Raw genomic sequence first — 10,656 nt, forward strand, 5'->3', positions numbered from 1 at the left:
GGTTAAGTTTATGACTTAAACAAAAAGGACAACAAAAAAAAAAAAGAACACGACCAATAGAATGTCAACTAACAACTGATTCAATCTGTAAGGCAAATATCAAAATCCAAAATACTAATACGAAGTTTAAGGAGCATAATCTGATACTATCACACCACACCTGTACCTGGTGTTTTGTGATAACACTCTATGATGGAATCAAATGTCAAATCAAGATTACAGATCGAATTGTAAACAAAATTATACAGCAGTTACCACATAAAAACGTGAGTACTATTATTTTGCATAGAGCTAGAAATGCAAGTTACAATAACCAGCAATTCGTGAGTCGACCAGCAAGCTGCATAACTACATATTAAGATTCTGCAAATAGAGTGAGGCGTGATCAATCTAGACTTAATATTCAGGTATTCTGAAACAAACCAAAAATCATATATGTAAATATGTAATGTCAAACAAAAATTTCAGAAAATGATTACCTTACTTTTAATTTTCAGTACAAAAACTGGTCAAAATGATCCTCTGGAAAAGCAAACCCGAACAATTAAAATTGGATGAAAGGAGCAGATCTGTGAACTCTATAAACTACTACTATATCTCAGCAACTGGACAGTTTTGTCAGTCAAATTACCAGGAGGAAGAAAGGATAGGATAGGACTATATCAAAAATATTAGCACTAGAAATCAATCATTTTTCATGCTTTGAGTGCTGATTCTCTCTTCTACAACTGCCAGCCCACCGCACTGCTCAAGCCAACAGTGTCAAAATAAAAGGTGGGAGGGCAGATATATCTGTGGTCTATGCTTACTCCAAGAAACATCGAATGATCCACCATCTTCATCATGCACCAACGATGGGAAAACTATTGCAAGTAGTAACCTATAAGACGGAAATAATCCACTCACTCTCCCTGAGACCCGTGCAAGCGGAAATGTACGGTAGCAGTCAAATGCTTTGGATTAACTTACAATAAGTTAAACATTTGTGCTGGCCAGTTTCGTTTTCTATCTAAAGGCCCAATTCCTGTTAGCTCCATGGAAATGTCAATGCTTCGATGCTGAGAAGCACGAACTACGCTGATCCGACATTGTATTTTCACCGCAGGGCAGGCATCAGTACCAACTGCTGCCATTTTATCAATGTTTAATGTTCCCGGGGATACCATTGCTATTGGTTCTGAGAAAGTGAGGATAGTCTGCGACCAGTGAGTGCTGGTAGTATGGGGAGATGTGGACAAGGTAGTTGGCTTTTCTTTACAGAATCGTCCTGTAAATCCAGTGTCAAACCAAATGACAACTCCATAACACCAACTTGTTATAGGTTTTGAACCCGTACATCCATTTGTAGAAGTTTCTCCCTTCAGCTCCAGTTCAACCACTGCAGTAAAATCCATCTCCTCCAGCTTCATTGTCACCAGATCAAAGTTCTGTTCATAAAGTATACTGAGATGTCAGAAAATTACCGTAAAACTGACAACTTTTAAGCTGTTCAATGAGTTATCCTCCAGAAAAGCACTGTTTCACGAGGCAAGATATTCTGTGGGAAAGAGCTAGGAATAAAATCATTACTAGCAACAGTTGTCTTCACAGTTCACTCATTTCTCTCTCATGCCTCTTATTCCTCAAATAAGATATCCACATAACTATTTAAAATTCATATAGCATTCAAAAGCTCTCAATCAAACAATTTCACCGGGCTTGTAATAAACATGAGTGAATCCTAGAATCAAGTGGAAAGATGAGCATTGGGTAATGTTAAATTAAACAAACTTTGGGATTTACATATTAGACTGTCATGATAATGTGTCTAAAACCTAAAAAAGCTTGACAGTGCCAATAACTGTAATGCAGACAACTGATATTAAAATAAGGACCATAAGAGATCAAAGTATTGCACACAGTTTTCATGCTTCTCCACGCAGATAAAAAGTCAAACCTGGAGAACTGTTGAATTGGTTATTATATCACGGCTTTCAATAACATCAACTATTGGAATTCTGGAAGCATCTTTAACGATTTCCTCGCCGATACAAGACATATTAAATCCATAAACATTTTCCCAAAATGGAATGCTTGTACCGCCTCTTCCAAACCCAGCAGCAAACTAGAAAAGAAATGTGGGGAGAGAGGTTAGCTCCAAGCTAGAAACACATGATGAATTAAGCACATGCAAGAAAAGCTTATTGAGGCTTACCATGGTTGCCATGTCAGGAAGAACGGCACCTCCAGGCTTCAAAAATTGATCACGTGCATACAGGACAGAGCTGAGCATTGACTCATAATGCAGGCAATAACCCATCCATTCACTTACTAACACATCAACACTGTGCGGCTGAACTTTCTGGGTACTCTTTAGCTCTTCAACCATACCTTGAACCACTTCCATTACACCATTATCCTGACCTGATTCTTCATTCTTGCTTCCAGTCCGCAAAAGGTTATTGTCTTTAGCAATCTGAAGTTAAAGCAAGTTCAGAAAGTAATGGAAGTTAGTAAATAAAACTGGAGCTGCAAAATGTGAAGATAGAACTGTTAAATTTGGAAAAGCAACATGACAGCGTGATAATGAGGATCGTTGACCTGAGCTGCCACAGCTGCCATCTTTTCACTTGCTTCAACTGCAATCACCCTTGACGCGCCTGCCTGGGCTGCAAAGAGACTAGAAACGGCATGAATTAGTTCTAATTGCATGACTCCTGTAGAAGTTGAGCTCTCCTTCATAATTAGGTAATTCCAAAAGAAACAACCAAGATGAACAGTATCAGTGACCTGTTAGGCATGCTTTCGAAAAATCTGATCACTTGGGGTCTTTGCCCATGACCTCACGAGCAAATAGTAGAATTAGTATTTGCAAATTGAAGTTTGGCCATCAGTATTTGCAAATACACATTTCAATCCAAATAATGGTTTCCACTCACAAAACTTCCAACTTCTTTTCCAAGTGAAATTCATGTCCAGATACAATCAACTACCAAATTCTGTTTTTCAACTTCAATCTCAAATACCCTCTTTTTCAAGTTCAATCAGATACTGTCCAAACGCCTACTTAACGATTTCATATTTATCAGATTAACAAAAAACAAAGTTACAAACAACATAATAGCAAAACGGGCTCAGAAGCTAAATCACATTGTCAACGTACCATACAACCACTGAAACGGACTGATTTATAATTCATTTCCAAAATCCAACATTCTACAGGTACTCTTTTTTGAAAAGGATATTCAATTAATTACTCTTAGAAGATTTTTCACACTGAACTTTCTGCAGGGACCTTTGCACAGGAACCTAATGATGTTCGGATAGGGTTATCAGTGCCAAGGGAATGTTCCAGAAGACAACTAACTAAAGCTACACTACTTTTTCTTTTCTTTTTTTATCAGGTAAAAGTAGATTTCATTCAAAAAGCATTAAGAAGATGCAAAGGTTACCAAACAAAAAAAAAAGTTAGCTCCCGTACAAGCACATATCTCCTAGAAAAAACTTAAGGAGCTAAAGATACGCTACTCTTTTTTATATAATGTTGAAACACATACACTAGTTTAAGCTGTAAGGATGGTTTGCTCACTACAAAAACATATGGGATCCCACAACAGAATGGAACGACTAAGATATCATTTGGTGGGTCAGTCTACATACTTCCTCATACTAGCGCAATTTTGCTCAATTCCCTGTCCATCAAACAACAAAATAACAGGGATTTTCAAATGTTCTCTTCCTTGGTTTGCGCATTGCTCTTCCTACTAGTGACTCATCGAAAAAAATTGACAGAAACAGATGCACGTACTACTCTTTCACCTTCTGATTAATGCAATAAAAAAAGGAAATAGATTCAGCGCTTAGTGTTTGTTCACTTTATGTTCTTTCACTTCCAAGTACCTCCCCTTTCATAGTTTCAAGTATTCACCATGATTTATCCCCTAAAAGTAGAACAAGAAAGTTCAGCCAAGGATTCATGCGCACACAAAAGAAAGGGACCTAGAAACAATTTAGAGATCTTCAGAATCTTGCATCAAATGACCAGCTGCTCTGGTAAAAAATGTAATGAGATAAAGCAAAAATGAGAAAAATCTCTCTAACCTCAATATGCCAGTACCACAACCTACATCCATGACTACAGCACCTTTTAAGAGAGAAGGATTCTCCAAAATGGCTTGCCGATAAGCATCAGTTCTTACCTGCATAAGCCCCAATATTGACAATTAGTTACCAAATATTTCAGTGGTGCCTTTTTTCCTGAAAAGAAGGCAAACATTATGTCCCAGGAACAGAAGCAGAACAAAATAGTTTTTGCCAATAACGTAACTATCCGAGAGTCCAAGCAAGAACCTACTACATCAGCTTCAGGAGAAAGTTTTGGAGGCAACAGAAGGAAATGGATGTTAATCTGATTTGAAAAGCTGGTAGAAGAAAATAGGTTTTACTGTCAATTAAAGAGAATGGACAGCAGTGCGATTGATAATAGGGGTATAGATACTTGATGAAGACATGGTGCTAGGCTGTATACAATGTTTGAGTCTCGAGCCAAGAACACTTTGATGTATGACAGTTGCATTTATTGGTGCTTTTTCTGTTCTAGTAAAATTAAGTCCTGATCCAAAATAAGAAAATTCCACGGATAAGTTAGCAAACGAAAATAACTAGATTAAGAAAAGGTCTGATCTTTTCTTGTATCCTTAGTTTGGTGAAGTATGTTCACTTTGTTTTGAAGTAGGTAGCAGTTGATTCTTGTTTGACAAGAAATACATTCATTCAAGTTAATAATGGCTAGCGTACCTAGAATACCAAAAATAGAAAGATTGAAAAAGTCATTAGCTTAACATGGGGGAAACAATTTGATTGACTATACCTTCCTCTACAAAAGAGATAGTTGATAATACATCAAAAATTGGGCCAATGTAGAACCTAATAAACGTTGTAAAGACTTAATCAAGGGAAAGTAGCTGTCTACCTTACTACAAAAGTAGGCAGAACAGTAACAGGATAAAATTTACCTTATCACTTATCATGTCCCTGTGGATACCATATGAACTATAGCCACCAAAATAGCTTTTATTTACGTCCTTGATCTTATTTGCTGCAACTTTTGCGATATACAAGCTAGAATCTTGGTCATTGGGGTTCCTATACGAAGAAACACCGGCAACAATGCCATTGCTGAGAGTAGAATCAGTCATTGAAGCAGATTTCTCTCCACTAAGACAGGAGACTGTAGGTTTGTTTTCTTCTGTTTCGAAAGTAAAATCATCCCCGTCGATGCTAATTTGTTCGAAATCCTTAATTAACTCCTCTTTGTCAACAGGCATATCGTCCATATCATCTTCACCTTCATCATCTTCATCAAAGCTATACAGAAGTGCATCCTCATTCAAGAAAGGCTTCAAAAACTCATCATCATTCCAAGGACACTTGCCATTATCAAAGCTAACAACCTCGTGCAAATGATTCAGTAGATCTTCCTTTGACCGACAGACAATGCCACAACTCCAACATTTGTTCTCAACAACCTAATAGCAAAAATAAAAATGAAAAAAGGATTCAAGTTATATATACTAAGAGTTGGAAAAAAATCACTAAAATTTGACTGAGCAATAACATGTTAGCTGCCATTTTTACCAGATTGCTAAATAATGTTTATCATGAGATTTACTAATTACCTCAGGGATCGTTGATTAGTTATGCAGATTTCTAAATTGCAAACCAAACACGGCATTAGCTGCGTTGAATGGTAACAAACATGGTATTACTTAGCTCCTAACCAGGTACCAAAAGGACCCCTGATTGTATAAATATTCTTACTGATGAAAGAAAGGCCATTAGTATATATTGTGGATGCGGTTGAATGAATACCTTAGACCTGACATAATTAATGAGCTTAAAGCAGCCATAGAAATCCAAGGCAAAAGTAGTCTTGAGATTGTTGAAATGGAAGCGATGTGCAGATGAGCAGTGGTCGAAGAGGGCATTACTGGAATTATACAACGAGTCACAGAACAAACAGAGTAATTTTGAGTTGATAGCTTCCTCTTCATCTTCATCTTCTTCGTAATCGTCCCAGTTCTGGTCCCTGTCATCGTCTGAGTTGTCATCTTCTTCAACTTCCATGTACGTTGTGTTCGATTCCTCCATAGCCATAGCAAAATTAGCAAGTTTGGGATGCTAAAAATGGAGTAATGGTTTTGTTGGGAGCTTCGGAAAAGGGTGACAAATGAGAATGTCCCTCTAAAACCCTACTCTTTGTTGTTTGACTATTTTCTCCTCCATTTCTTACTACTACTACTACGTCACTTATGTACTTTTAATATGGAAATTATATAAGGGGTCCTTTGGTACACGGGATATCCAGCACTAATTATGGGATTAATTTTGTATCATATTTAGTAAAAAGTATAAATTTATCCTGAGATAAATTTATAGTGCCCGTCTTATCCTATTAAGTCTGGGATTATTTTATCTCATCTCCTAGATGGGATAAATTAGTCCTAGGATTATAATCCTGAGATAATTTTGTCTACGTACCAAATGACCACTGAGTGTTGGGAAGCCCGTGGTGAGCCCGAGCCCATATTCAAGGTAATAAAGTAAACTAAGTTTCAATTTATGTGTCATAGTTTAAATTTTGAGAGTCAAACAGTTTAATTTTGATACTAAATTGGGGCAAAACATAATTAAAAACTATGTAAAAAGTACTATAAATTCCAATGCTTGACTATTCAAAATATTAAAAAGATATATGAAAAAATAATGATTTTTCTTAATTAAAATTTTCTTTTCCTTTCAAGAAATGCATGTGAGGAAATGATATTTCTTTTCTTTTTTCTTTATCTAATACATTTTCTAAATTTGCGTTATAATAATATTATAACTATGATATAGCCCCAAATACATTAGCATTGGCTAAATTTAAATAATTAAATCATGTCTCGATGCAACGACATATATGCCTAAGAATTTTGTTTCTTCTCATTTTTATTTTCTTTAAGGATCATTTTGTTTCTTCTCATTTTTATTTTCTTTAAGGATCATTTTGTTTCTTCAAGGATCATTTTGTTTCTTCTCATTTTTATTTTCTTTAAGGATCGATTTTGAAATTTATTTTCTATCGATTTATTTTCTATTGGATAACTGTGTTACATCATTAAACCTTTATATATTCAAAATATTTTTTTAAATAAAATTTAGATCAAGAGAAATTTAATGGCAATTTTAGAATTACTAAGAAAATATGATCAGCGCTCTCCCAATACCAAATCAGTTCTCCAAAATTACTATTATTACCATTTTAGATTATCTTTGTGCATAGTTATTTCTATTAGATGATATCATCACCATGCACAACTTTTCAAGTATTTTAAAGGGATAAGACGCTATCCCCACCCCCACCCCCCACCCCCCACCCCCCATCCCCGAACTATACCCAAAATTGCTACGACATACCTTACCTTTTCCTGAATTTTATTACCCCCTAAATGATGATGCCCACTCTCATATGAGAGAGTGACATACACTCTCCTTGCCACATGTGTATTTATTTGTTTTTTTTATTTTTCCAGCTTACGTGTAAAAAAAAAACTGAATTTTATTTTTTAAAAAATGATTTTTAAAACCCGTTTTTTAAAAAAAAAAAAAATGAAAATTTGATTTTATTAAAACCCACTTTAAAAAAAAAAACTGAAAACATGGATTAAAAAAAATAAAAAAATGAATTTTCTTTAAATAAATGATTTTTAAAACCCGTTTTAAAAAAAAACCTGAAAAAATGATTTTTTTTTAAATATGGAAAACTTGATTATTTTTTAAAATGTTTTAAAAAAATCTTGATTTAGGACACTTTTATTTTTCAAATAAAATCAGGAAAAAGTGTTTTTCTTGTCAAAATGTGAATAAATTGATTTTTTATAAAATTTTGAAAAAATTAGTTATTTTTTAAAGTGTGGAAAACCCATTTTTAAAACTAAATTTGGAAAATAAATTTGGAAATGTCAGCGCTTGGGGGGTAAATTATTTTGTTTTAAATAAGTTTGGGAGGGTAATAGGACCCAGGAAAAGGTAAGGTGTGTCGTAGCAACTTCGGGTATAGTTCAGGGGGGTAATAGTGCCTTATCCCTATTTTTAAAGGGCTCAAAATTCAAATTATATATACCATATTGGATGTGGCAACCCAAGTAAAAAAAAAAATGTAGGGGCAAAAATAAGACAGAGAAAAAATCATGGTGCATACCTCACCTCCAAAAAGCTAATCTAACGGGCCATGTATTACCAAAAAGGGTTTGAAAATATCTTGAGTTATTGGAAACATACTTTGGTATATGAACTAATAGATAACAAATATTTGAAGTAGTAAATCCTTTTTAGTTGGCACGCTAATTAAATGATTACAATGTAATTAAGTACTACAAAACTCTTTTAATTGTCTCTTATATATAGTAGAAGTAATAGTAATAGTAATATAGTAGTAAAGTAATGAAAAGTAGACAATAAAAACAAAATGTAAATTTGTCTTTAAAAAATAAATTTGGAACCTAGAAGTAATTAATTGAAAATTTTGATATTAGATTGGAAACTTTTGTGAGGACTACAAATACCCTTGGTTGTCCATTATATAGTAGTAATAATATGTATACATATACAGAAATTATTTTAGTACCCAAATTTTTCACAATCTCACTCCAAAGAAATTAATTTGAGAAAGAATCACTTGTGATAAATATTTCATAAATTAAATAAAGTTTCAAAAGTGCAAGTAACATTGGTTGTCAACTAGTGTTTACGAATATATAGACATTAATCACTTTAGTTTAAGGAATTTTAGTACTAATATTTACAATATACATATTAGTACATAATTTGAATGATTGATTGCACTGATCGCTTTTACTACATAAAAAAGGTACAAAATTTTCTCGATTTCCACTGTGCTGTCTTATTTTTTTTTTTTAAATCTCAAATATAAAATGATTAGTATGTGAAAGTGAAGACATTTAAAACAACGAATCTCATGTGTTGATGTTGAAGGAGTAGTAGTTAAATCTCTAAATTTAGAAGTTTACATTGATAACATGAAAATAACAAGATTTACGAAGTTTTGGTGCAATTGAATAAGAAGTGATCCTACTAAATTTTTAGATGCCTACATTTTAAACAAAATTATTTAAAGAAATGTATATTCAAATGTAACACTAAAATTGAATTAGTTTGCGAGAAATTAAAAACTCAAGTAAGAGAAGAGAATATCTTTAGAGTAATATTTCTTATATGTGTACATATTTATCAAAGATTATCGTTTAGTTTTTTATAATAATTTTTTATTTTAAAGATTTAGTTGTGTAGTTACACTTGGGCAATCAAACATTACGTTTGTAATTAAACTGTAATTACTTTTCAAACAAAAAAACACGTCTTTGTAATTACTATACGGTGTAATTACTAGATTGTGTAGTTATTATCCTAGTAGTTACACCAAATTCAATTACGACATGACTTTTCAAACAGACCACGAGTATTTAAAGTCCTATGACGTGAGATTTTAGGACCCATTTGGCCATGAGAATTTTTCACTTTTTTCCTAAAAATTATTTCACTTTATTTGAAAATCAATGTTTGCTCGCTATCAAGGTAGAGGTAAGGTTTGCATACACTATACCCTCCCCATACCCCACTCGAGGGATTACACTGGATATGTTGTTGTTGTTGTTGGAAATCAACACGTTTGGTCATGAAAATTCCAAATAATACTTGAAGTTGTATGTGGAATTTGAAAAACACCTAAAACTTTGTTTTCACCTAAAACATCTAGAAGGATGATTAAAGCGCGTGGAACATAAATTTTGTGTTTGAGTAAATTAAGATAAGGAAATTGTGACAAATTATAATATTTATTTTTCAACAAATAATGAGGATTACAATCTCTATCGTATCTCAAGATTTACAAAATATTGTAATTTGATTATTTTCTCATGAGTGTCAAAGTGAAGAATTTGTCCGGATCTTCTTAAATTGGTAGATCCTATCATGAATAATCTGATGACATCCATAAATGATGAGTTAAGATTGTCACAAACATATGATTTTAACCCACACACTTAGAATCTTGAAGTGAAGTTTCATTCTTGCACTTGATTGTGCATACTTAGAGCGCTTTGAATGATAAGTACTTGTTTGGAGCCTTTTCTTGCTCCCATCGTCTTTGATATCTCTTCCACTGTATGGAGGACTTCTACATGTAATTGTGGAGAGGAGTTATTTGCATCACGAGTGAATTCTCTTGCTTGATTTGATTTGTTCAGTTGATTTAATCATATCAATCTCATTAAACTCGTGATAAAATTACATTTAATTGGTCAAAACATGAAAATTGCACAATATCGGAGTTCTTGACCGAAATGGAATTGAGTTTTATTTACCGTCTATTTTAAATACAAGACGTAAAGGTAACTAGTTAGAGATGATTTTAACAGCCAAATAAGTGAAATCGCCCTAAGTACAATTTCACATAATATAGCATCGTCCTGGCTTATGACGACTTCAAATTTTCAATGGTCAAATTTTAGCAAATATCACTATTTTAGATTTTAGATATTTTAAATCATTCCCGTATGAGTTTCGGGCCATTTTTTTAATTTTTATGATCCTTCGAGAAAAAGATTCATTATCTTC

At 33.5% G+C, this 10,656-nt stretch overlaps 1 protein-coding gene across 1 annotated transcript; it reads right to left on the bottom strand.

Annotated features, from left to right (window-relative positions):
- Window positions 1-79: 79 nt before the first annotated feature.
- Window positions 80-6,265, bottom strand: LOC132645364 (probable protein arginine N-methyltransferase 3). Its single transcript, XM_060362318.1, has 7 exons — window positions 5,851-6,265; window positions 4,995-5,507; window positions 4,081-4,178; window positions 2,581-2,659; window positions 2,195-2,455; window positions 1,937-2,104; window positions 80-1,427 (listed from the first exon to the last, which is right to left on the bottom strand). Exons 1-7 carry the CDS (start codon window positions 6,133-6,135, stop codon window positions 966-968), a joined length of 1,866 nt encoding a protein of 621 aa, XP_060218301.1. The 5' UTR covers window positions 6,136-6,265; the 3' UTR covers window positions 80-965.
- Window positions 6,266-10,656: the final 4,391 nt, after the last annotated feature.

This window comes from Lycium barbarum, chromosome 6 (genome assembly GCF_019175385.1).
Source record: "Lycium barbarum isolate Lr01 chromosome 6, ASM1917538v2, whole genome shotgun sequence".
In the NCBI taxonomy this organism is placed as follows: Eukaryota; Viridiplantae; Streptophyta; class Magnoliopsida; order Solanales; family Solanaceae; genus Lycium; species Lycium barbarum.